The sequence below is a fragment of the Pterocles gutturalis genome, unplaced genomic scaffold (genome assembly GCF_000699245.1).
Source record: "Pterocles gutturalis isolate BGI_N339 unplaced genomic scaffold, ASM69924v1 scaffold21398, whole genome shotgun sequence".
Taxonomy (NCBI): Eukaryota; Metazoa; Chordata; class Aves; order Pterocliformes; family Pteroclidae; genus Pterocles; species Pterocles gutturalis.
Window position 1 is genome coordinate 2,844 of NW_010118603.1, and position 27,205 is coordinate 30,048.

Consider the following 27,205-nt stretch of genomic DNA (forward strand, 5'->3'; position numbering starts at 1 on the left):
AGACTTTGCTAATTTACTTTTGATACTTTCTATTTATTTTTAAAATATAAATGATTTAAGATTTGAAGGAATTTATGTTCTCCCTAAAGATTAATCTCTTTCACATATTACCAGATATGTCCAATTCTGGCCCCCCCAGTGCAAGAAGGACATTGAGCTGTTGGAGCGGGTCAAGAGGAGGGCCGTGAAGATGGTCAGAGGGCTGGAGCACCTCCCCTTTGAGGACAGCCTGAGAGTTGAGGTTGTTTAGCCTGAAGAAGAGAAGGCTCTGGGCAGATGTGATTGCAGCCTTCCAGTATCTGAAGGGGGCCTACAGGAGAGAAGGGGAGGGACTTCTTATCAGGGCGTGTAGTGACAGGATTAAAGGAAATGGATTTAAACTGGAAGAGGGCAGATGTAGATTAGATATTAGGAAGAATTTATTTGCTGTGAGGGGTTGGTGAGACACTGTAACAGGTTACCCAGGGAAATTGTGGATGCCCCATCCCTGGAGGTGTTCAAGGCCAGGCTGGATGAGGCTTTGAGCAACCTGGTCTAGTGGAGGGTGTCCCTCCCCATGGCAGGGGGGTTGGAACTCAATGATCTTTAAGGTCCCTTCCAACCCTAACCATTCCATTACTCTATAAAACGTAGTCTGTATTTTAACTGCTGTCAGAGGTTAGGCTGGAGATGTTTCCTAAATTGAAACCTGTTTAGATTTTAGTATTGGAAATTACAGGATGGATTTTTGGGGGCTTAATGAGTGCTTAAATGTAGATCTGCACAGAAATAATTTACAATGGTGATGTCTCAGTTTAAAGTGTGACTTGTGGTAATGAGTAGGCAGTTGCACATCAGCTGTTTCATCTGGGTTTTGTAGGCTGTAGAACAAAATACTACCAGTTTATCCTTAGTAGCTTTTTGCAATCAAAAGGTGAAAGCAACTTTTTAGATATTAAAACTTCAGTTTCTTGATGTACCTTTAGCTGTGAAGCATTCAGTTGTTGATTTGGCATTTATTCTTTAAAAAAATACCACTACCACTCCCCGAATCCCCACCAAACCATCACCCAAAAGCTGAGAGATACTAAAATTATTCTAATTTTTAAGTGTTGAAAGTTCTGGTCAAGAGATCTAAGCACAGGTGCCTGAAAATGGTATAGAGCAAATGCCTAGGCTTTGAAGACCCAGGTTAAAATCATGAATGCTTGTTGTCTTTTCTGACCATCTGGAGTAATATTAGCTCGGTCCTCTACTTTATCTAGATGTTGTTTAATATGTGATATTTCAAAGGAGGGGTAGTTCTTGCCCATTTCTTATGGGGTGACTTAACATTGAGGTAGTTTCCTTTTAGTTCTGCCTCTAGTTAAAAACCTGGCTTAAGCATTGAAAGGTCAAGTTGTGGGGACACAGGAGGGGACATGCAATAAAACAATTGTTTACATCCAAACCAATTTTTAGTCAATTCTTTTTGAAGTTTTTTAACTTGGGTAGTTTTGTCACTTTTCATTGTTCACCTCTCAAATACTATTAATATGAGTTTTAAACCACTTCTATTCTTCAGGTATTCATCTTTTTAGATACTGAACTGATGTATTTCCTCTCTTCCACAATGTTCAGCATTGAATCCAGTATTTTTATTAAGGATATATAACTTCTTAATTCTGAATTAGTTTGAATTGCTTCTTTTAAAATATGTTGCTTCAGATTTTAGTACTATTTATTTTGTGTCGCTTGGATCACCCTTTTAAGCAGTTCTTGATTCTGTCCTGCACCAGTTTCGGAGATTACTCATCTTGACTTTGAATGGTTAAGTATGAACTGGTATAAGAGCTTTATTCTGTTCCTTGTGTGTATGGTAGCATCATCAGAAACCTGCTTTCTGTGTTTGAACTGGTGATATCTTCATAACATGCCCTCTTGATTCTTTTATCACCTTCTTCACTTTTATGGAGGTATCAGGTGTTCCTGCTGGTATTAAAAGCATGATTGAGTGAAATTTGCAAGAAAATGCTTACGAAGATCACTTTGTATATAAGGCTCAAGTTCCTTGTCTCTCTACAGGTGTAGTATATGTTCACAAATACTTTTTAAACTGTGCTCCTGTATTCATTTGAAAGTGATTTACTGAAACCATAACCATGTGTATACTTCTGTTGGATCTTACTACCAATTGTAACATCTCAGCCCTAACAGCCACCAAAAATGTGTCAGTTGATTTGTTGTGTTCTTTTTTCAGTGAATGCTAGATTGTTAGTTGAAAAGTGGACGTTTTAAGGTTTGCTGTTTAGTAATGGCTTTGTTTCCATGGAAAAAATATTGAACTGAAGCTAATGAGAAAGTTGCTAAATATATTTTAGGAATTTCAGTGGCTTGGAGTGAATGAATTTACAATATTGTATTCATCAGATTTTGCAGAAAAAAATGCCCTTTTGAAACCTGTACACATTTTTCAGTGTGTTTTTTACTATCTTTTCAGATAAGGATGCTTAGATGTTTAAGTCAAATCAAATAAAAACTTAAATACTGTAGTGTCTGAGTCTTGCAGATAGCAGTGTAACTGCTGGTATGGTTGTGTTTGATTATGTGGCAATCTCAGTAGTCCACTAACACTTTTTTGGTTGATGTTGTGGCATGTACAAGTTGATCTTTTAAACTGTTGAAATGCACCCAGCTACCTGAAGTACTTGTTTCAAACACTATGTTTGTATTACTTTGACACTTTTTAACAAACTGAATACTTGTACCAACATGAACTGTATAGAGAAATACTTTTTTAAGAAGTTCTAAATATCTTTTTACATATATGAAGTTTCTGATTTTAGCCCTTCAGGGTGGCTGTTCTTTTCCCATTAGTGATGGAAAGGAGAAGCTTCATCAAGCTACTCTTAGTTTGTTTAAAAAAAATAATACTCGTTCAGGTTTTTCAGATTTGAATTTAAACTGCTAAATTACTTTTCTAATGACACATTGTCCTAAATAGAAATTGTTCTTGATGCCAAGGTTCTGTAGGAGAAAACCTACCAAAGGCCACATTGTTTGTTAATTACTCTGTTTTTAGAACATGATCAGGGAGCTCAGATCAGTAGCAGAAACAAACATGCAGATGTAATTCAGTCCTGATTTTAAATTGTAATGCTGTAATCCATTTCCTTCTCCTTATGGAGACTCTCTTGCTGCAAGAGTAAATAAGCACTACCTAAAATTCAATAAAAATGCCACAAAACTAAAGGAGTTCAAGTATTTGTTGACTGAATCTTCATTTCCTTTTAAAATTAAGGGGAAACTCTTAAAGGTGTTTGCACATGAATTAAAGCAAGCCCTGCAGTTACTGGGAACTAACTTAGTTACGTATATGATCATTCTGTTTTGTTTTAAGAACTTGAGTTTTTCCTATCATGTCACTGTCATTCTCATGCAAGTTGTAGGGCTCTTTAAAGTTGAAATGTGGAAAATAAGTGTTTTCATGCCATAATGTGTGTTGTGCAGAGGCCTGCAAGCACTAGTGAAATAGTTCCATTGGCAAATGGCTGAAGTTGGTGCCTTTACCTCAGGAGTTAGTAGGAAAAGTGAAAATTACCACTTGAAGGGGACAGAAGAGAGTTTCAATTAATTGTGTTGTATTTCTTAGTTTGGCATTATCATGATTTAGTGTTTTTATTCTCTACAACCAAATTCTGAATTTTGTTATGTTGTCTCAAGGTAAGATGTTGTACCATGTTTCACAGTAACTTTAAACTGGCCTAACCCTATTCATGAGTGACGTGCCTGTAGCAGCCTACTTTGCTTGGCCCTGCTGTTACTTAGGTGACTGCAGGTCTAGTCCTGTGCAAAAGAAATACCTAGCACTTTTTTTTAACTTCACAACTGTTCAGGCATTGCTGATGAAAGTAAGGGTGGTATGCATAGCTAAGAAAGAACCACATTAAGCTTTTCCAGCAGCATTTGCCTTTTATATTGACTTTAGCTGACTGGAAGATTGTTCAGCAGTGAAACTTGATGTTCCCTTGATGAAGGGGGCATATCTGCCTTGTGCTGATGAATGCTTCACATCTTGGTCAGTTTAGCACTTGCAGATAGCTAAATATTCCGAGTCTGTCCTGTGAAACACCACTACTCGTCTGAATTTCTTATCCTTCTCTGCTTGGTCCACAAGACCTTACCCAACCTTCTGCTAAAAATTCCCATTATCGCCATTATTCCCATTTCTGCTGTTGATTATGCATGTCTTTTGAATGCAGTGGATGAGTTTGTGCTTGTACAATAAATTACAACAAAACTGAAGGGTTTGAGTTACTGCAAGGGTCTAGTGGCACCTTCTTGTTACTGCATAGAGGAACCTGGATTCCTTGCTTCCGTTGGCTGTTAGCTCTTTAGTCTCTTTATCAGAACTTCTTAGCCTTTATATTATGAATATTTAATTTATCTCATTCTTGTTTTCTGTGCTTGTATTTGGGCAGACAGTCTTAATGATTTACTCTAGAATTGAAAACTTAAATTTTGTCCATTTTTGCTCTCCTACATTAACAGTCAGAAATCTTTTGTTAGCAAAAGAACATTGAGGCACAAATGAAAGGAAATTGTCCCTGGAGAGTTCAGTGGCTGATAATGCCTTTCATCAAATACATGTGGTATCTTGATGTTCTAGCATAGGACTACTCTGCTCACTTAATTGGGATTGATTTTTTTTGTGACCTTCAGCTGTCGTAAGAAGGCATATTTTTCCATATAATCTGTTTGCAACAAGTTACTCATCTGCCGTGTTAATATGTGTGGTATCCCCTTGTTTCATGACCGATTTCCATGTTAATAGAAGTTTCATGAATTTGATCACCCAAGTGAAAAGAAAACACTTGGTCTTCTGTTTGATTCCCTTTTGAAATGGCATTTTTTAGTCTGATACCTTAATTAATTGCTTGTTTTTAAAGAGGAGCATTTAGCTCTCCTACTTATTACTGAACTGTATGATCTTATCTCATGTAACAATTTTCCTACCTGGTGGTTGGTACCAGAGCTTCTACTAACAGCTGTGAAATGATTGGTACAATTTCTTAGGTCTTAGTACCAAAAAATTTGAAGTGTGTAACTCTATGCTGTGTACTGTGTGCTTTTTAAACAGGTCACCCAGTTCTGACATTGATGTGAATGAAAGTGCACTATGCAGAGCATCTTACCTCATTAAAGTTACAAGCCTCTCTTAGTGGTTTAAGCAAACCACCCTGAACAGTTATTTTGAACATTTACAGTCAGTGTTTCTGATGTATCTCTACACTACTATTTTAATTTTTTGTTTTCTTTTTTTGATGCTGATTATGTAGTCAATGTTACAGGTTCTTCTGGAATGGTAGGCAAGAAACAGCAGTAAAAAGTGAAGGTAACTTTCAGGGAGTATATTGCTCTTGAGGTTCCCAGTCTGTAGTGAGAGTTGAAGAGTGAAGTTGGTTGGTATGATGTTGTTTGGCACCTTTGGGTTTCTGCATGCATTGCAAATAGCTTACAGGACTTAATCCTGGTATTTTTTATTTTTTATATAGTTAGCTGTCCTCCAGCTGGACCTCTTTACTTCACTGGCATCTGACTTAGTCTGCATAGTTTATTATCTTATGTTGAAGCTTCTTAATCCCCCGTAGGGCTCATTTGGTTTAGGTATTTTCTGTGTTGGGTATTGCTTTCTGTTGCTCAGGGCTTGCTGGAGACAGAAAGAGGCTGTTCTATGGACAGGCTGATTTATTTCCAGTGCTCTGAATTATTGACTACTGAGGAAGTTGGTTTGGACAAAAGCACAGATTTCTTTTAAATATGGCTTCTTTTAAAGTAAACAAGGCTTGGCTGTAGCTTGGGTCCAGTATCTTCAAAAAGCCCATTTGTGTCCCTTGAACTATTTGAGAAATTTCTCCTACTTGCTATTGCAAGCTGATTGTGAGAGCAATTTCTCTAGAGAAGGGGAAATGATGTTTCCTGAAAGGGAGGGAATGGGTGCTGTGTGTGGTAAGGTATCCACAGAGATGCTGAACAGCTGACATCTGTTGGCAGCCTGCCAGCCTTGGGGCTTGTGCAAAAAAGCTGTTGTTTTGCTGCAGGAACTGTGTCTCAGGAATGTCTTGCCTCCTCAGCTGACTTCTAATTCACCTCACCATGACCTGTCTTCCTCAGGCAAAAAAGCGGTTGTTTTGCTGCAGGAACTGTCTCAGGAATGTCTTGCCTCCTCAGCTGACTTCTAATTCACCTCACCATGACCTGTCTTCCTCAGGCCAAGCGGATGTCAGGGTAATCTAATACTAGCATGCGTACTTGGGATGCTTAAGGCTGATCTTCAAAAAGAAAAAGCTTCTCACCAGAGCGTTTGTCCTAGCTGTAATGTGGCTGGTGCTGCTGTGCAAACTCAGAGTGGTTTCTGCATGGATAAAGGCGGACTGGGGAAAAAAGGAAAGACTCTGAAGGGCTGAGTATTTACAGCTTGTGTTTCTGTCTTCACTTGAGCAAAACTACTTAGTGAAGAAACAATAACCCCAGAAAGCTATAAGCTTACTAATGGGTAACTTGCAGATGAACACAGGGCAATATTATTATTAGTTTCTGCCTGTATTTAACTACATTTCTTAAACATGACAGATTAAAGAGGTGAAGTCTGCTTTAAACATAGTGAAAATAGCAAATTTTCATACTGGTAAGATTTAAGTTTTTAACTTAGGTCTGCTAATTTTTAGTAATTCTGCTGGATGCGCTCAAAACTGCCTAAGCTTGTGCTGGATTGAGTCTTCTAACCTTTTTGTTTTGAAAAATAACATGTTCCTTGTGATGGCAGGCAGGCTTGTGATTGAGCTTAAGCTAACTGTTATGAAAGAAGTTGTAAATTTTAGCCTTTAGAAAACTTACACTGTAGCTTGCTTTTCTGTGGTTTTGCTTCCTTTTTGTAGCATGAACTTACGTGTTCTCTTTAAAGCCCTACAAGGATAAGGTAACTTTCTTTTCCTCTGCCTATTTTAACAGTGAGCAGCAAAACATTGTAAGTGAAGCCTCTGGGCACCTCTGTATTTGACAATAATGCAGTGCTACTGACTGTAGCTGTTTAAGTAATAGGGAAATAAAATACTTTACAAATAAGAAGGTTATTTGCCTGCTGGCTCTTGAACAGGGGAGGAGGCTACCCTTTATTGGTACTCATAAATCTTTTTTTGCAGTCAGGAGGCCTAGATTCTAAGTAGTATCTCAGCCCAAAGCAGTCACCTAGATACTTAGGCTTGAAGTAAAACACCAGTTGTAGCCAGGTTTGTTACAATCCTGCACTGACAACTGGTGGACTGGTATCTCCCAGGGACTACTTCAAGGAGCAACACTAGTGAATGCTGCTTGCTGCTCATGTGCCAAGGTACAGCTGCTGTTCACAATCCTAAAAACACCTATGAAACTGGGAGGGGTGGCTGTCTTTCTTGCAGAAAGCTGAGTGATAAAACTACTGTATCCAAAACCTTTGTTTTGGGGAGGCATTGCAAAACAAATACTGCAATGATGTATTTTAGTGATACTGAACAGTATAGTACATATTGTATCCAAAGCTCTGGATACTAGACTGGGACCTTATATTAGGCACTGTGCGCAAATAGTGGAGGCTGTTTGCTCTTAAGGAACACATTTTCTCAGTGATTTTCTGCCTCTATGGTTTTTTTTACCAGTAGAACTGTGTTTGCAGAGAAGCTTATGGTTGTTTAAGTAAATGACAATAAACTAAATGTGATGCAACTATATATCCATGCTACTGGGTTGCTCAGATTAGTCTAAATGTCTGCCAACATAGTTCTGTTGGCATAGTGCCTTGTAGCCGCCTCGTACAAGAACTGTTGTCTAAGCTGGCAGATGACAGTGTCATGACAAACAGTAGTATCTCCTCAGTTTGCAGAAGAACTATTCCAACTGCAAATGTTCTGATACTGAGTTGTATAAAAAGTGTGGGGAAGATTAAAGGATGAGACATGAAAAAGACTGATGCAAGGAGAGTAGGGAAAATGGGATGAGGCAGATAGGAACACACTGGAGGGAGGCTCTGAAGTTGATAGCTGCTTGATACGGTCATTCTATTTTAATTTCCAGAAAACCTTTGAAGAGTGTTATCCAAAGTCTTTGATTAAACTGGGCCATAGCTGGAAAACATACAGTGCTTGTGTGGATTGTACTACCCCCTTGCAAGGAGGGGAGAGGCAGATTCTGGACTTCCATAGGTTTCTGTAGTGAGATGAGTGTGTGGCCATAAGGGATTTCAGAAAGAGGGATGAATAGAGAAAGGATGAAGGTTGCTGATAACAGGTAGTGGTTCAGAATGGTGAAAACAAGGGCCCACAGAAGTATTCAAGACCACAGAGACTGCTAGTAAAACTTCCTCTGCCACGCTGTTGCTCATTGTAGAAAAATCTGACTTAGTTATTTTGTTTTGCCAATTGATGGGGTTAACACACAGGACACAGGCACCAAATTAAAGAAGTAACCTATTTTTACTTATGTTTAAAGTGATAAAATAATGAGGAAAATAGTACGGTGAAAATAACTCAAAGCAAGATAAGGTAAAGCGGCAAAAAAAATAAGCTAACTACTATAGCAAGCATAAAATAAGGTAGTGCACCTAATTATTACCTCATAGAATTAGCAATGGTGATTAAGAAAGATACATCATCAATTGCCCTAATAATATGTTAGCATCATCCAAATCCGCAGTCCAAATCGTGGTTGCAGTGAGGATTTGGGGAACCTTTCCTGGCAACGGGGAGATTTCTGTACAGTGCATCCACCGTATAGATGAGGCATCCAAATTTCCCTGCAAACGTTCCCCACTTTTATACAGTTGAACAAACAACTTTATATTTCAGACTGCAAAAACATCTGGTGTGATTTTTCCCCTTGTCAACTTTCATCTTGAGTTTGGCCAGAACATAGAGAGGGAATTTAACAAGGGCAAAAGCATCTGGTAATCCTGGTTATGTATCTCCCAATGAAGCCTGTCACAGCCCTGCTACGTCCTTCTACCTAGAGGTCTGTCCATTGGTTGTGACAGGCATATCTGTTTTCAACAAGTGTGGCTACTGTTACACAATTAGCACCTTTCTGTTGACACAGCAAGCATTATAGCAATGCTCTATAAGCATTACAACAAAAGCTTTTATAAATGGGCATATATTCATATGGTAATACATTGCATATGTGATCAATATTATACATATTAGATATACTGTTAGGTTATGAGGTTCATCTAGAGGTCAATTTTGGTTCAGGGCCTCACTGCTCAGGCCCTAGTATTTCAGTTACTATCTCTGAGCAACTCAGAAACAGGATTTTAGTGCTTTGATACTTGAGTGGTAACTTCAGCTTATCTGCATGGTTTCAGGGAAGATGAGGACTAGTTTATGAAATAAACATTTATTATGGTATTATCAAATACCTGCACTTCCTGACCCAGTGTGGTTTTTTTCTGAATGTGATTGGAAGATAGAGTTTTTGGGAGAATTCTTGCCATGTTGTTGCTTTTTTTTTCTCTAGACATCTGCTAATGGCCACTGTTGGAGATGGGAGGGATACTTCTGAAAGCTTTTAGGCATGACATGATCATAGCCCATCTCATGTCCTCATTTAAAAGAAAAATGCTTAAATGACGTCAATCTCTTTCAGCAAACCTGTATCTAAGGTGTTTCAGCTGCCGTTTCATCTAGTGCACTGGATTCATGAGACCACAGGTTGTGTTGTCACTGGTCACCGCTTTGTAAGAACTGCCTTTAGTTTTATGGAAAGCTAAACCATATTTGATGGGGAGAATGGAGAGAAGAAATGTCACTCTCTCCAAGGAGCAATAATAGTTTGTGAGTGTGATCACTGTTTCTGTCACATTTCTATACAAATGTGTGAAAGGCAGGTGAAGCGTGCGTCTTGTGTTCTTTTGCACAGTGATGCTACTAGTCTTTTTGAAAAGGTCCTGCATGAAGAACAAGAGGAAATGTGTAAGGAAAAAGTTGTATGTTTTGCATGGATAAAATCTTTTGCAAATCTGAAATAATGCCAATTGTTATGCTGCTCAAGAACTATAGAGACATCTAAATGAGAGTTGTAGCTGTAATATGATTTCAGTTTGTGTAGGTCTTCAGTCCATGCTATCTTTTTTTGATAATGTTATACAAAGGAGGCTCTTTGGAATTGTCATATAAGCAGTTTGCATCTATGTATAAACCTAAAGTCACAAGACAGACAAACGTGATCTTAATTTTGAGAAACTTAAAATGAGTAAAAAATGTTACTGGAACTCCTTGATTTCTTATTGAATTGTTAGATGTCCTTTGGTTTACAGTAGGGCTGCCATTATTTTTCTGAAATAGATTGACAAGTAGTTGGTTCTCTATTTTTTCTGCATATTAGGGCATCAAACCTTTGTGTTTGTGTGCAATCTCACAAATTCTTTATTTGCACTGTAAAGTTGGGGTCCTAAATGAAGACATCAGATACTGCATTCTCATGTAATTGTTTGGAAGTAGTTATGACACCAGAAAAATATATTTTGATTATATTTCATTGTCTATAGGTGTTAAATTTTGAAGTTTAGATTCTAACATGTCTCTTCATATTGACTGTTGATATCCTGATCTTACAGGGATTGTGCTCTTCTGTTACACATTTGAGGCAGAACAAATGCAATTTTCATTTTTTGTGGAATACACTTCTCCAACACTTGGACTGAAGTTCTCATTGGAGTGCATTATAGAGTGTTGAACTTCCTGAAATAAACTTGAGTTTGTTTAGTGTACTGGACAGCAGCCAAAATGGGGACTCTGAAGCAGTAGTTTCCGTGCTTCTTGGACCAGTGCACTATTCTTGGTGCTTGGTGTTTCCTGAACTACTTGGATTGGTTCTTGTAAAGTTGGGATTAAAAGTAAATCCACAAAAAGGCATCTTTTGTATTAAAAGAAACTGATTTAGCTGTAAGTATCCTCTGTCTGCAATTACATACTGGAAGTGAATAAACGGTTACCAAAAGGGTTCTAGCACCCTTTTTGCTTCAGTTTTTCTCAGGTTATATTTTGATTTTGTACGTAGTACTGTCCTATGATACAAAGTGCAACATGACATTTTGCTGGTATTTACGTTTGTGTGAGTAGATCTATTTGTTCCAAACCAGAACAAAGTTCAGTATTTTGGTATGCTTTAGAGTGAGAACTCAAAACTGCATGGGAGATATCCCACTCTTCAGATTATGATGAGTATTTGTCTTGTTTCTTAAAGCTGACATGGTTTGTATTTCTTGCCTTTTTAGTATTATGGCACTTGCTTGTAGATCTTTTGAGTGAAGTCTAATGCTGCTGTTCTTACATTTTTGGTTTTTTTTTCCTCTAGGGTTTGAAATCAAGGAGAATGGCAGACATAGACAAGTAAGTAAAACCTGTAGGTTACTGAGACTTTGTCCTTTCCTGTATTTCAGATGGCTGTGGTCTCCAGATGCATGATAGATGAGGCCTAGGCAGTAATCTTGGTGCTGTGGCAAGATGTGTGGCTTATAGTATGTGGGAGAAAAGCTTGAGTTGCTCATGCCAAATGGGTTTGTGATCTTAATTGTAAGTAAATCTAAAACTGGGACATGGCACCAGTCAGCTTACTGTTAGTTGGAATTCTGGAAGGGGAAAAAACAATTGTACTGACCATTACTGTAGTTTCTGTGTATGTAGTTTTTTTTCTATACTTCAAATGCTCATGTTTTGTGACATTTGAAGTGTAGTTTGGGTGAACCTACACTCAGTTCTCAAGGCCTGCACATCTTGACGAAGAGCATATGTAGAACAGAAGGAGGCTTTGACCTGTTGGTATGAACAGGAGTTGAAGGAATTATTTTGCAAAAAGGAATCTTCAAAATTGTGGAAAGCTGCTAGTTCTTTAAACTGTTCTGAAATTGTTGAGTGTGAAACTTGAATCTATGAAGACTAATTTGGCTTTTTGTCCATTAAGACTTATAGTTTGTCATAGATCAGAACTGATGCAACAGTTTGCTTCTATCCATGTGATCTCTAACTTGAGCTCTTTAAGCTCATTATAGTGTTTTACAAAATTAACTTGATCCTGTTATTGAATATTCCTAATAGCAAAGAACAGTCTGAACTTGATCAACAGGATATGGAAGATGTTGAAGAAGTAGAAGAAGAAGAAACTGGTGAAGATGCCAACAACAAAGGTAATACTAAAAATAAAGGTTTCTAAGCTGCTGTGTATGTGCTTTCTAATAATGTTGCTTTTTAATGCTTTTTAATTGTTTTCGTATAATTAAATTGATTTTACTGCTTTAAATAACAGGAAATTATAAAACATAACTACTGATGCACAACTGTATTAAAATTCCGAAGCAACGACTTTTTTCCAGTTGTTTTTATTAGTTGTCTGCAGTCATTCATTTTAGTCATGGTTAGTATTGGTTCAGGCAGTGCTGGCCACCTATAAGGATGTATAACTGGAAAATAAAAGATAATTGTGGGTACATAACTAGATTCTTTCAAAACTAACAGTTAAAAGCTTTTAAAATGTGAAGCTTTGGTTAGAAAAAAAATCAGGTGGCTTTATGTGTGTCTTTTTTTTATCAGTTGCTTAGTAATTTGCTGCTGAGTTGTTTGATTGTGGACACAACAGAAATCATGCTTAGTGTTACCACTCTTAAAATCAATAAATTTTTCTCTCTTTTTTCCCCCCCTCAACAAAGAAACCCTAAAATGTATCAGAATACTTGTTTTGTCTATGCTGAACAGTCTTACTCATGCCTTGTAGTTAAAGGTTGGAGGTGCAGATAGAATCAGAAGGGCAAGCAGCCAAAAGAGAAATAATCCCTGCAATAAAATGATTTGGACTGCTGATAGTGCCGCATTATGTGGCTGCTTGAATAGAATAATAACACTAAAGAAAAGTAGGATAACTTTTGCTCAAGATGATGGAGGAGGCTTTGCTGTATCTACTGAGAAAATGTCTTCAAAACTGGATTACAAAATTCTAGGGAGCATACTGGTCAGCTGAAAAACAGCTTGCAATAATTAAATGTTAAGTATTTAGGTGTCCCAAAGGAACCTAGAGGTGAATAATGTGTATTTTTAGTGGTGAATCCCAGCTATTGTAGTTGAGGATCTGAGGGGAAATTATGCTATAGGAATTGTGGAGGGAAATTGGATTTCATAAATCAGATGCATGTTTCAGTAGTAGGGAAACTTGACATAGTGTTAAGCAGTTCATTTGCATCTGTAGTTCTTGCTTGTTCTAGTTTTCTAGTATTTTTTAATGCACATTTTTTCCTTAGGTTTTACTGATTTCTTTTTTTCTAAACTAGGTAATTCCATTTTAAAATATGTTACAGGTCCTTCTGTGGACACTAAAGCATTCATCCTTTTAGGAAAAACCTCTTTGAAGAAATAGTGTTCATGGATTCAAGAACTTGCAAAACATTATGTGGTTGGATTTTGGTTTGAGGGGATGTGTGTTCTGGTCTGGTACTAAAGAATAACTGCCAACATGCTCAAATGGCACAATTGGGTGGGTTTTCAAGTGTATAGGGAAGATTAATGAATAGTAAGACCAGAGAAAATCAGATACCTTGACAAGAGGAGTAGTGTTGACTAATGTGCTTACCTTGAAGTAATTACAGCTACTACTGCTAAAATATAAACTGATTGCAATCATTATGGAGAAACAAGACTGCTTTTTTGGATATTGCCTGAAATGTAACTTTTCAGCATGTAATTTCAGTGCTATGGCATAGAAATGGAAGAGAATATTCACATGTGGTTACTGTAGTAAAGGGCATAGAAATGGAAAATGGCATGCTTTGTGTATCAAGGAGGATTCAAAAGCTATACTCTAATTTGAAGGTATGAGAAGAATGTTATATAAACCTAGTTAGTATCTTATAAGGAAGGCAAAACAATGATAAAAACTGATCATAAATTCTTATTTAAAAATATGAAGTTGTGAAATTCATTTCTGCAGAGGCACAGATTTTGAGCAGAAGTAAAAGGGTTCGTGTTAATATGGATAATGAGAACACTTATGCTCGGAATTTGTGTGTTTAAATGTACTTCTGCCTTGTAGTTTGAAACAGGTTTCCCATTTGGGCAAAGTGCTTTCTAAAGATGATATAGATGAGAGACTTCAAGGACATAGTACTCATATTCTGTAATCAATAGTGTGTCAGATTATTCAAATGAATAATTTATTCTTTTTTGGGAAAAATTAGGTAAACATAAATTTTTGTAAAGCGATTTTTAAATCCAAGTTTGAACGTAATTTATTTCCGTTTAGATAAAATGGAATGAAATCCCAATTTCAGTTTTTATTGCCTTCTTAAAGTAAAAGCACAAATTTTTCTACATTGCCTTTCCTTATATTCAAAGTAAAAGCAGCTAAGGCAAAACTGATGCTTTTAGGGGCATCATATAAAACCTTAGTTTTTAACAAAAAAGCTCAGCTTGCTGAATAGTGGCCATTTTAATCGGGGTGCTGTTTCCATGTTCAGAATAGGATGGGTTTGATCCATGCTTCCAAAATGGAGAGGAGTTTGAAATACTTCTTTGTCTATGTTTCTTTTTTCAGGTGTCTATATAGTAAATTTATGACTCTTTTGTACTATTTAAGTAACTTTTCTCAAGGTTAGTCTGAAAGATGCACTTTGCACTTAAATATTGTTCTCTTTTAATTTAGCTCGGCAGTTGACTGTGCAGATGATGCAAAATCCTCAGATTCTTGCAGCTCTTCAGGAAAGACTTGATGGTCTGGTAGGAACATCTACAGGATATATAGAAAGGTACAGTATTTGTTCAGTATGAGCAGAGTGGTATATTGGTTCTTTTGCTTTCTAAAAAGTATTGTCTGTAGGACATGTAGGAGCATGATGATTTATGGTACAGAATATCCTTTTCCTTCCTGTTTCTCTCCTCTTGAGAAGGCAGACCTAGGGGCTTCAAAGCTTCACAGTCAGTTGCAGGTTTCTTTTGTTCTTTCTCCACTCCCACTGTTGCACTTGACTAGTCTCTGGTACTCAGATGGGAGAATGCCTGGGAATACCAGGTGCAGTAGGTGTACCCCTCTAAGGGACTGCAGTCTGTGGATAAGTCCAAGACAGAGCCAGGGACAAGGGGAGGCTTCGTAAGACAAATGCCATAACTCTGAACATTCCCCCCCTTCCTTCTTCTTCCTCCAGGTTTATATGCTGATCAGGACATTATATGGTGTGGAATATCCCTTTGGTCAGTTGGTCAGCTGTCCCAGCTGTGTCCCCTCCAGACTTCTTGTGCACCCCCAGCTTACTTGCTGGTGGGGTGGTGTGAGAAGCAGAAAAGGCCTTGATGCTGTGTAAGCCCTGCTCAGCAGTAGTGAAAACACCTCTGTATTATCAACACTGTTTTCAGCACAAATCCAGAACATAGCCCTGTACTAGCTACTATGATGAAAATTAACTCTATCCCAGACAAAACCAGCACAAGATTTAATACTTATAAATCACTGTGGTGTCCAGATAGCAGGAAAATAATACAGTCTGTCTGTAGTGCATCTCAGCATTGAGGAGTTTTTATTTTGGCTTTTATCAAGAAAAGAATGATAAAATATTTATCATGTCTGACCCTGTTCCTTGCTACTTGGAATGTCTTTTGTAGCTTTGCCTTGATCATGATACATCTTAAGTATGGGCAAATAGTTAGAAACCTAGTGTCTCTGAGATGATAATTTTTTTTGTTAGAGTGTAACCAGGAGCTAATAAAATTAGGAAGGTTGTGTCAGTACTTCATGTGGTCTCCTTATGTATCAAAACTTGCAACAATCTTGCTAAAATTTGCTTTACTTGATCTGCATTAACAGTATTTTCTGGCTCTCATGTAATTTCTGATTGTGTATGAACATTTCACCTGATCCACAGGAACTGTAAAGCATATAACTGTCCTGCTGTGATAGTCCTGTATTGCTATTGACTTGAACTGGGGCAGCTACTGAGTAACAGGCATTGCTGCTGCAGCTACTCCTGCTCCTGCCACTTTTGCCTTTCAAGGAGAGAGCATGGAAGAAAAGCCCATTTAACTAACAGTCTTCCTTAGCAAATGCTGGCCTAAGAGCAAGCATGGAGTCAAAGGGTACCCAGGTTCTTTGTCTTCTAGATATTGTACACTACAGGCTTTCTATACCCAATATTTTTATTCTGTTTTTCAACAGATATTAATTAATCTCTACTAGTCTTTCAGGTCCTTAATCACCTTAAGAGGTGAACAAAAGTGGTAACGTTGATTTACATGGCATTCTTCTAGTCAGCTGCTCTCTATGATACTGTACCATATCTTCATCAATTCTAAGTACAGTAGTGCATTCTCTATCACAGAAGCAGTGCAACTTTGACAATGTTCTAAATGCTTACCTAACTTGCAATACAAAATAACAAGGAAGTGTGTGTAACTTGAGTCTGCTCTTCCTCAACATATGCATACTGACTTAACCATGTGTCCTGGTTTAGAAAGGCCAGAGGGACAGTTTTTGTTAAACACCTGGTGGGCTGAGGCAGGGACAGGGAGGGTTTTACTCATGACTTAGGGTCATGGGCACTAAACTAAACAAGTTCCAGGAAAACATCTGTCTGCTCAGGCTTAGAATCTACTAATTGCTTGGCAGCTATCCAATAACTTACCCTGTCACCTGTGCCTGGCCACAATCATTTTAATGAAACTTACTTTCATAGAGTACAGTTTCCCCCAACCACTTGCAGGAGTTTGTATTCTTGTGTTATCGTAATATTTGCTAGTGGCTTGTTGTCAGAACCACAGGTTTTACTTGACTTTGTTGTACTTGTGCAGTCCAGTTCAGATTTCTTGGTTTGCTCCTCCGTTTTGGATTTACTTTAAGAGCTGTCTCTTTCATGAAACTACCTTTCTTTTTCAAACAAGTATGGAGTTGATAAAGGTAGAGAATGTACAGACTGTGAAATTTGAACTAGTTGGCACGGACTGTAATAAAGTGTAGCTTTGACACATGCAAAAGATTCTAGATTCTCTAGTAAAGGGGTTAAAATCTTTACTCTGACATACCAGAGGTTGTACGTGCTGCACATAAGGCACTACATACTACTTCTGCTACCTCTTAGAGATTTCATTGTGCTTTATGTGCAATTGCTAGGACCAGTACTCTTAGCCTTGATATATGCATGTGACATTAAGTAGATGATTGCTGTATGACTTACCTGTGTGGTCATATTAATTTTCTTCCTTATCACTTTTTTCTTGGACTGACTGAACTTGCTACTGAAGTTGCTGTTAGTTCTGATATTGTACTTGAAAATAAAAATTACAGCAAATTATTAACTCTACTAACTTCTGGAAAAATGTCAGAGTAACGAGAATGTTATCAACCCTTAATGAGCATACATGACTGAATCTAAGTGGTTTTGGTAGTTAGTGTAGCAGATGTACTCATGCCCAAATTGGAAGGTTAAGGGCAGTATTGATTTAATGGCAATATGCATATTATCTTAGTAACCAGAAATAGTATATTTGTATTGAGCATAAAGCTGCAAGGGAGAAGGATTCTGCATTTTAAAGTGAACAAAGCTGTCGGAACATATGCTTGTCCTATCTAATAGAGGTAAGATAGCTTTAGTAGTTAATATGAACCTTCAGTGTTTTTTCTTGGGTATTTCCTCTAACCTGAAGCTGGTCCTAGCAATTAAAAGCAGTTGTTTACTACTAGTGTGTTCTAAATAATGTGGCACAACTGCTTGAATAAAATAAATATGGGAAGTTAACTGTAGCCATATGCTGCAGTTTGGCCCAACTCAGAGGTGAAGGAGACTGCTGCTGATCTACCCCATGAATCTCACCAGTAGCCTTCATGTAGGTAGCTTTCTGTCCTAACAGAAAGTCTGGCTTAGTCTATTTTACTAAAGTGAAACACGTATTAGAGTTGTAGCTGAAAAGTATTTATAATGAGGATTGCATTAATTACTCTTCTTTTACACATGTGTAATACTGTGACTCATTTAGCAAAACAGTTCTACTTCAGTTTGGGAGTGTCAGTTAATATATTAGAAGACAGTAGTACCAGCTGCTTTCCTCATGAAATGAGGAAATGTGAATTGTGAAGATTGACTTCCTTAGCAAAGAACTCAATTGTCTTGAACTTTTTTTCATAAAACCAAGCTAACTAGTGATCAGACCTTTATGCTCAGTTGTATGAATTTACTATGCTGCTCAATGATAATGTAAAACTTGGTTTTAGTATGAAATTTTATTGCACAAGTTTGTGTCATGATCGACCCAGGTGTTTGCAATACTCTGGTTCTAACTGAGGTTAAGCCTCAGTTTAAGAGCCTGTGCTAACAGTTTCAATCCACGTGGTACAGTGGGTTGTAATTTTGATTTGTAATTTTGATTTGTACAACTTTATAAAGTTTAAAATAATGTAAAATCTGTGTTGATGCAAGTTGGTTAACTTTCAGAGGGACTGGTGAAGGAGGGGTCAATATGTGCTTGGAATGCAATGTTAGTAACATTTCTGTCACTGAATTTTTCAGCTTGCCTAAAGTTGTTAAAAGACGTGTGAATGCTCTCAAGAACCTTCAAGTTCAGTGTGCACAGATAGAAGCCAAGTTCTATGAGGAAGTTCATGAGCTGGAAAGAAAGTATGCTGCTCTCTATCAGCCCTTATTTGACAAGGTATTTTAATGGTAATCTGATTTATACTTAAAAGTTTTAGTTAATACATAAGGGACTATAAAATGAAAGCTTATGCATGTTCTGAATTACTTTGGTCTCATGTGTCTGTTCAATTGACACCATTTTACTGTCCATGTGAATATCAACTAAGATTAAGGGGGAGAAAGGTTCAGCCTGTTACATGGTTACCAAAATCACTTCAGTATACTAGGCCTCATCTTAATTGAGCAGATGTCAGGTGGTATGGTAACCTTTCTGGAACTTTGGTGCTTATTTTAGCGTGTTGAAAAGCTTGTAACTGCTGAGTTGTCCTTTAGGGCCAGAATAAGTAGTTTTGATAAACAGTTAATGGATTGCTAATTGTGTGACTTTAGGATTATGAATTTACTGGTTAGGGCATTGCTGGTTGCAATGACTAGGAAATGTGAAAATATTCTTGGCTTAATCTTGCAGCGAAGTGAAATCATCAATGCAATTTATGAACCTACAGAGGAAGAATGTGAATGGAAAGTGGATACAGAAGAAGAAATGTCAGTGAGTATCTTAATTGGTTCTCATCAATATCTCAAGCTTTAGCATGAAACAAGATTCAAAATAACTAAAAAGTTAGGTGCATAATGATTCCTTGCTTATAATAATTCTTAATGATTGCTTAAAGCATTCACATGAGATTTTATCTGTACTGGTATTAACATAAAGCAATTAACAAACCTTGTGGGCACTCTAAGAAAAACTAACATTTTTATTCTATCAAGGAGGAAATGAAAGAGAAAGCCAAGCTTGAAGAAGAAAAAAAAGATGAAGAAAAAGAAGACCCTAAAGGAATTCCTGAGTTTTGGCTGACAGTATTCAAGAATGTGGACTTGCTCAGTGATATGGTTCAGGTAGGTGGTGGTCCAGGCATGTTTATTGTTGCATTAATACTTAATCCAGGTGTCTTTAAGAAAGGAGTAAGAAACAGTACATTATTTGTTGTGCTTTTGGAGAGCAAAAATGGAACAAGTACTTGGGTGTCACCTCTGGTACTTTATTCAACTGAGAGCACAGAGCACTCTGAAATACCTTCTTACTGTGTTATTTGTTTAACTTATTTTACCTTACTAATACACTTTCTGTGCTTATTGGAGTGTGTGTGTGAGATGTGTATTAGATATTGCTGAAAACTATACTTGGTGTTTGCACAGATTTAGGTTGTGTACTGCAGGGGAAACTTTGTACAGCCATTGTTGCCATCTGCTGGTCATGTTCATTAAAATGTTTCAGTGCTCTAACAAGCTTCTTGTCCTATGTAAAACTCATCATAAATAAGGTTTTTTTATCTGCAGAGTCTTAAATCGGTGTACAATTTAATGTTATCAAAATTGAATGAACTGTATTTTCTTTACAGGAACATGATGAACCTATCCTGAAACACTTAAAAGATATAAAAGTGAAATTTTCAGAAGTTGGACAGCCTATGGTTAGTTGAACATATTAAACAAGATTACTTTTGTGTTATCTTAAGACTTTTATTTTTTCATTAGTAATGCGATCTGTGATAGCCAATTGTCTTATGGCAGTCATGAGAAATATGCAGCTGCTTCTTGTCTTCTGAAAAACAGCACAAGGACCAGTACTAGTCTTGCAGTATCATGAATGAATTTATACTTAATTTAACCTTCAAATTCTGATGAGTTGATAACTTGGCCTTAATGTCTGATGACTAAGTTTCACCTTTAAATTTTGATACCTTCAGGTACTTTTTGTGTAACTGTTACAATTGGATGTAATTTCCTTGTCAGAAACCAGATAGCTTGATAAGTTTTGGTATTTTAAATTCAAAAGTTATCACTTTACATTAACAGCAGGAAAGCTGTACACTGGGAGTTCTTGTGTCATTACTGCAAGTAGTATATTAAGGAATAAGCAGAATTGACATGGTGAAGGAAAACATTTGGAGATTTATTGTACAACTTGGGTAGCAAATTCCAGAATAAGTTATGTATGTGCACCATTTCAATATTGGTAGAGATGGTTATGTTCTGTTGCAGGTGTATTTTTGGTTTTGAATTTAGGGTACTTAGAAGTTAAAGGTATGTGTTGCTAAATTGCTAAAGTTGTCACTCTGCAATTCTTTCTAAGAGTTTCACCTTAGAATTTCATTTTGAACCAAATGACTACTTCACAAATGAAGTGTTGACAAAGACGTATAGAATGAGGTCAGAGCCAGATGATTCTGATCCCTTCTCCTTTGATGGACCAGAAATCATGGGTTGCACAGGGTAAGTGCTAATAAATAACTTTAAAGCAATGTAACAATTTCTTCCTTAGCATTATCCAACTGTAGACTTACAGCATTTTGGGAAGGTGCTATAAAAGATACTGCTACCTAATAACTCGTAAACAGCTGGATTTGACGTGAGTCTTTTAGTGTATTTCAGTAACTTTAATACAATATATAAAACTGTATATTTTATCATAGAATGGTTTGGGCTGGAAGGGACCTTTAAGGGTCATCTAGTCCAACCCCCTTGCAATGAGCACAGACATATTTAACTAGATCAGGTTGTTCAAAGCACCATCCAACCTGACCTTGAATGTTTTCCACAACCTCTAGGAAAGCTATTCAAGTGTTTCACCACCCTAATTGTAAAAAATTTCTTCCTTACATCTAGTCTGAATCCACCCTCTTTTAGTTTAAAGCCATTACCCTTGTCCTGTTGCTACAGGCCCTATTAAAAATCTGTCCTGATGTTGTAAAACCCTCTTTAAGTATTGAAACACTGCTATAAGGTCTCCCCAGACCTCTCTCTTCTCCAGGCTAAACAGCGTCAACTCTCCCAGCCTTTCCTCACGGGGAGGGGAGGGTGTTTCATCCCTCTGATCATTTTTGTAGCCCTCCTCTGGACCCACTCCAACAGGTCTGCGTCTTTCCAGTGCTGAGGACTCCAGAGCTGGATGTGATACTCCAGCTGGGGTCTCACCAGAGCAGGATAAAAAGACAAAATCACCTCCCTCGACCTGCTGGCCACATTTCTTTTTATGTAGCCCAGGGTGTGGTTGGCTTTCTGGGCTGCGAGTGCACATTGCTGGATCATGTCCAGTTTTTCATCAACCTGTAGCCCCAAGTCCTTCTCCTTGCGGCTGGTCTTAATTCCTTCATTCCCCAGCCTGTACTGATACCAGGGGTTGCCCCGACCCAGGTGCAGGACCTTGCACTTGGCCTTGTTGAACCTCATGAGGTTCACATAGGTCCACTTCTCAAGCCTGTCCAGGTCCCTCTGAATGGCCTCATGTCTCTCAGGAATGTAAATCATTCCACTCAGCTTGGTGTCATCTGCAAACTTGCTGAAGGTGCACTTGATCCCACTGTCTCTGTCACTGCTGAAGATAATAAATGTACTGGTTCCAATATGGACCCCTGAGGGACACCACTCATCACTGATCTCCATCCAAACATTGAAACATTGACCACTAGTCTCTGGAGGTGACCATCCAGCCAATTCCTTATCCGCTGAATAGTCTATCTGCCAAATCCATGTATCTCCAATTTAGAGAGATTGTCAGTGAAGACTGAGGTAAAAAAAGTTGAGTACTTAAGTCTTCTCTTCCTCTGTTGTTGTGCTTGAGTTTGTCAGGGGAGGAGTGTACTTCCTGTAACCTTCTTTTTCTGATTGACATATGTATAGGAGCCCTTCTTAGTATTCTTTGTGTCCCTGTGCCTTGGCCTTCCTGACCCCATCCCTACACAACTGGGCAATGTCCCTGTACTCTTCCCAGGATACCTGTCCCTGCTTCCACTGCCTGTGTATTTCCTTCTTGCCCTTTAGTTTGACTAGCAGGTCTCAGCTCAGCCATGCTGTTTTTTTGCCTTCCTTTCCTGATTTCTTACACTTGGTGGTTGACAGCTCTTGGCCTCTATGGAAAGTGTTCTTAAATTATATATGGTGTATATATATCATATATGCATATAAATAAAAAAAAAAACTCATCAGTATTTATCAAGAAATACTGTTCTCCAGTCACTGTAGAATGTTTGCTTCTGGGTGTCTTTCAGTTTGAGAAATGGAGAACAGTCATTTTCATTTCCCAGTCACTTAATGTAGTATATTTCTGCAAATGTTCTGTAAGATTTAGTCTTAAATGCTTGAGTAGCTTTGATCAAACTGTTTTGTCTTCTCCAGTTTAGACTGTTTTTGAAAAGCATAGATTCTGGCAGAGGCCACTGTAAGATGATTCTCTGTTTCTGTGAAAATTACTTATTCCTAGTCCTTGTTCTGTGTTTTAACTAAGATGACCTCCTCTTATCCCAAAGCAATTCACCTCCTTCCTTTGAGTCTTTAAAGGAATCTAATCAGAAACTTCTGGGCATACAGATGGTCTTATTGATGTGACTTCTTCATTTACATGTCCCCGGAATTCTGTGTGAGTGTCAGGCCTGTGGGCATGATTTAGCAGGATAAAAACAAACAAAAAAAACCCAAAACAAAACAAAAACCCCACAAACAACTAAAAAACCGCCAAAAGCTACACACCTGCTTTATGCATTATTTTAAAGGCTTATTGATTAGAGTGGTAGGCGTAGTAAACCTTTGTGTATTCCTTGGCATATCACTAGCATGACCAAATATGACACTACATTATAATGGATAGGTAGCTCTAAAAGTGATATGACACCATTCTTTGATAGGCCACTAGACAGAACTTGGTAGCAGGTGAAAATTTGTATTTTGGAGAAGACTGAGTGGGGAAAGAGAAACTTTTGGATGAAAAAACTTCAATCCTAAAATGAACCTGTTACTTATGTTCTCAAAAGTATAAAGTAATGAAAAGATCACTGAATAAATACTACCATAATATTTTATATTCACTGTATCCCTTACAGTTGTGATAGTCTTAGTAGCTTCCTATAACAAGGGGAGTGGTTTTAAGCTGTAGCTTTTTTTTTCTCTCCAGTTGCCAAATAGACTGGAAAAAAGGAAAGAATGTTACTTTGAAAACCATTAAGAAGAAGCAGAAACATAAGGGTCGTGGAACAGTTAGAACAGTGACAAAAACTGTTTCCAATGACTCTTTCTTCAACTTCTTTAGTCCTCCTGAAGGTAAACGGATCATTAGTTTTATCTGTATTAACTTTAAATGTAGTATGTACTTCACTCACTTGTTTCTTCTTTTTTTTTTTCCACAGTTCCTGAAAGTGGAGACCTGGTAAGCTGACTTATTTAAAATAAGGGGGTGGAAGAGAAACACCAGTAGAAGAATTTATGCCTTTATATACAAAATGTTTGTTGAAATTGTTTGGGAATTTGTTAAACAGCTTTAGCTTTAACTCTTTCGGTATTTAACTGAGAATACTTGTGATGAATAGTAAGTATTTGAGTATTTATTGAGTTAGATGGTACAGTTCAGTTTAGTAAACTTTAACAGCTTATCCTTACTGAAAGTTACCTTGTGGTAACAGATGTACAAATGTAGTGATCTTCGTTATTAGCCATTGATCTAATGGGTGGTGTAAGTCTCTCCCTTTGGGTGTTATTTGGATGATCTTTTCTAATGGCTGCAGGTAGCTGGTTTGTATTTTATGCTGTTAAATTCCCAAGCTATTAGCTCTTGGAGAAAGTGAAAAAAAAAAAAGAACAGAAAGCTGCAAGAACCTACTCTTCTGTGTGCTTGCTAGTAGAAAACTCTGGCAGTAAGCCATGTTTTTGTAAGGAGGAAAACTACCAAGAACACTTAACAGTACTGAATACATGATGAAGCTTGAGTGAGAAATCTGATGAAAGCCTCAAGAAGCATGGTGTTAGAACTCCAGTTGGCATGGACTCTAAAAGCTGTTCATAATGTTAAAATAAAAAACAAGCTTTTTGAATTGAAGGTAACTTCTCAGATGGGAGACAGCAGTGTGTAATCAAAAGGGGTGAAAACCTGAGACTGGATCAGAGAGCATTTTTAGGTGTTCAGATGCTTTATATTGGCTTGCTTAATGAGAATCATGGAAACGATGCACTGTAAGAATCAGAAGTAGCTTGTAAAATCTTTAATTAGATAGGCTTACCTGGCTAGTGTTTAGTTCTTAAGGGTGTTGTGCATACAAACTGAGAATCTGTGGGGAGGTATTAAACAGTTTTTCTACTTAGAACAAAACCAAGTTGGAGGTGGGGGAAGAATAAAAATTAAACTCCAGAATTTTGTATAATTAAGCTTACTGAAGAAGCAGCTGGGGGGTGCTTTATACATTGTACATTGCATAATTATACATTGCATATATTGCATATATGGTTATGTATTGCATAATGCAAGTAGGCTATTTAAAGTGTAAAACTTGACTCCACAATTTTAATTCTATAAAGCAAGTCCTGAACCAAAAAAAAATTAGCACAAGGGATTTGTATAAACTTGACCACATAAACTGTGCAACTTGTGTTTATCAGCTTATGGTTTAGGAACTGATTTTGTTTTGTGCAGGATGATGATTCTGAGGCAATCCTTGCTGCAGACTTTGAAATCGGTCATTTCTTGCGTGAACGTATAGTCCCCCGATCAGTATTGTACTTCACAGGAGAAGCTATTGAAGATGATGATGATGATGTAAGTATAATGTTCTTTCAAAATGCTAAAAACTTTGAAATAATGTTGCTTAAAGACTTTGGCTAATTTCTGATTTATTGTAATGTTGGCATCCTTAGAATGGGATGTATCAATGTTAGTTTCAGCTGAGCTTCCTAGAGTGTTCAGTAGAGAGCAGCACGAAGGTAATTAATCTTTGAAGTAGTGACTTCAGAGTTTTGTGGCAAAAGTAGCGGTAGAAGCTGAATGTTTAGAGGATGTCTGAGTTGAATTTTGTGTATAAGGCATTCCTAGAGTGATATACCCAATACTTTGGTAGAACTATAATGACCTGCCAGACAACAAATATGTCTATTTATCTAGCTGCTCAGGCTGTTCTTTGTGCTTACAGTGATCCTGGGCTACCGTGTTCCTTGAGATTCAAGCCTGATCCTTTCAGGAGGGCACTCTTCTTAGGAAATTATAGATAAGCACATTCAAAGCATGCCAAAATAGTCAAAGCAAGCTCTGCAAAAGCTTGAAATTAAGTGCTTTAAAAGGGACTAAGCTTGAAAAACAAACCACAAAACTTTATATGGGTAAAATATGTTCCCCTGTCTCCACACAAATAAGGGCAGTTTGACAGTTTGATTTGGCTAAGGTAAGTGAAATGGTAGCCCTTAGCCAAAGCCTTGTTGGCTCTGGGAGGTAGAAGAGGAAGGTAACTGGCCATACAGATTGCATTAGGCTTCGACACACCCTACTGGCCGGAAGTGTTATCACAGTCTGAGGTCTTCCAGTGTTGCATTTAAGGAACTTAAGGTAGACAGTTTTCCCTGCCAGAGCATAGTTTAAGAGTTTGAACGTTGTTCATGCTGATGCATAAAGCGTTCTTAAATCTGTCAGGTATACGAAGTTCTCTTAAAGCACAATACAGTGTAGTCTCTGGCATCTACTTGATTTGTCTGGCTGTACTTGAGCCATTTATGGCTGCATTTATGACACTATCAAAACTATTTTCTTTCCTAGTATGATGAAGAAGGTGAAGAGGCAGATGATGAGGTAAGTTGACAGATGGCTTTGATTTAAGTGGTTTCCCTTTTGTAGTTTATTTGGAATAAAAGTTCCTTTAGTTTTTGAATGTTTTGGACACTTACTTATGAATGGAAGACACAACACATCGTTTTGTGGATCTAGGGTGAATATTTAAAAAAAAAAGAAAAAACACCAAACCAAACCAGCAAAGTAACAAAAAACCCAAATGAAAACAACCCTAAGGTGTCTTACAAATTAAGTTGCAACTGACATCAAAAGATGATATGCTTTGTGGAGGGTAAGCTAACACAATGTACATAACTTAAAGTGGTAATTAATGTATTTAACAGTAGAATTTAATCTTAATTTTCTTGAAAATGGCTCAGGAAGCTGAATGTGGATAAGCTAGACAAATATAAATAAATGTTTTTTTTCAGGAGGGGGAAGAAGAAGCAGATGAAGAAAATGATCCTGATTATGACCCAAAAGTAAGGAATTAAAGTTTGTGTATGCATACACACACTTAAAAATTTATGTAGGTTAAATATTGATTTTTAGTTTTAAGTATTTAATTGATAGTGAATAAGTATGGTGAGTATGTTTTGGCCGAGGCTGTTTCAGTCCCGGTTCTGACAAACTAATATTGATAGAGCAACTTTAAAAAAGTTATTTCTCTAGGAATCATTTTGTAAAAGTAACCTTTGGCTTTGAGCACTGAAATTAGTCAGGCTTGGTTTTCTATGAACTTGTCTTGCCATGTTGCTGATAAAGATGAAAATCATAGAATCATAGAATCATTAAGGTTGGAAAAGACCTCAAGGATCATCAAGTCGAACCCAGCATCACCTAACTCGCTAAACCATGTCCCTCAGCACCACATCTACACGTTTCTTGAACACCTCCAGGGATGGTGACTCCACCACTTCCATGGGCAGCCTGTTCCATTGCCTGAAAACTCTTTCAGTGAAGAATTTTTTTCTAAT

At 37.5% G+C, this 27,205-nt stretch overlaps 1 protein-coding gene across 1 annotated transcript; it reads left to right on the forward strand.

The window, feature by feature from the left end:
* The first annotated feature begins 11,347 nt into the window (after positions 1-11,347).
* NAP1L1 (nucleosome assembly protein 1-like 1) lies at positions 11,348-26,722 on the forward strand. Its single transcript, XM_010076294.1, has 13 exons — positions 11,348-11,378; positions 12,084-12,172; positions 14,674-14,776; positions 18,521-18,662; positions 19,116-19,196; positions 19,418-19,546; positions 20,050-20,121; positions 20,784-20,923; positions 23,598-23,743; positions 23,830-23,849; positions 25,107-25,229; positions 26,217-26,249; positions 26,660-26,722. Exons 1-13 carry the CDS (start codon positions 11,362-11,364, stop codon positions 26,720-26,722), a joined length of 1,158 nt encoding a protein of 385 aa, XP_010074596.1. The 5' UTR covers positions 11,348-11,361.
* Positions 26,723-27,205: the final 483 nt, after the last annotated feature.

Coding starts and splice junctions, on each gene's coding strand:
- NAP1L1 (XM_010076294.1), top strand. Junction 19,197..19,417: donor ATACAGAAGAAGAAATGTCA/GTGAGTATCTTA, acceptor TATTCTATCAAG/GAGGAAATGAAAGAGAAAGC. Junction 25,230..26,216: donor TTGAAGATGATGATGATGAT/GTAAGTATAATG, acceptor TTTCTTTCCTAG/TATGATGAAGAAGGTGAAGA.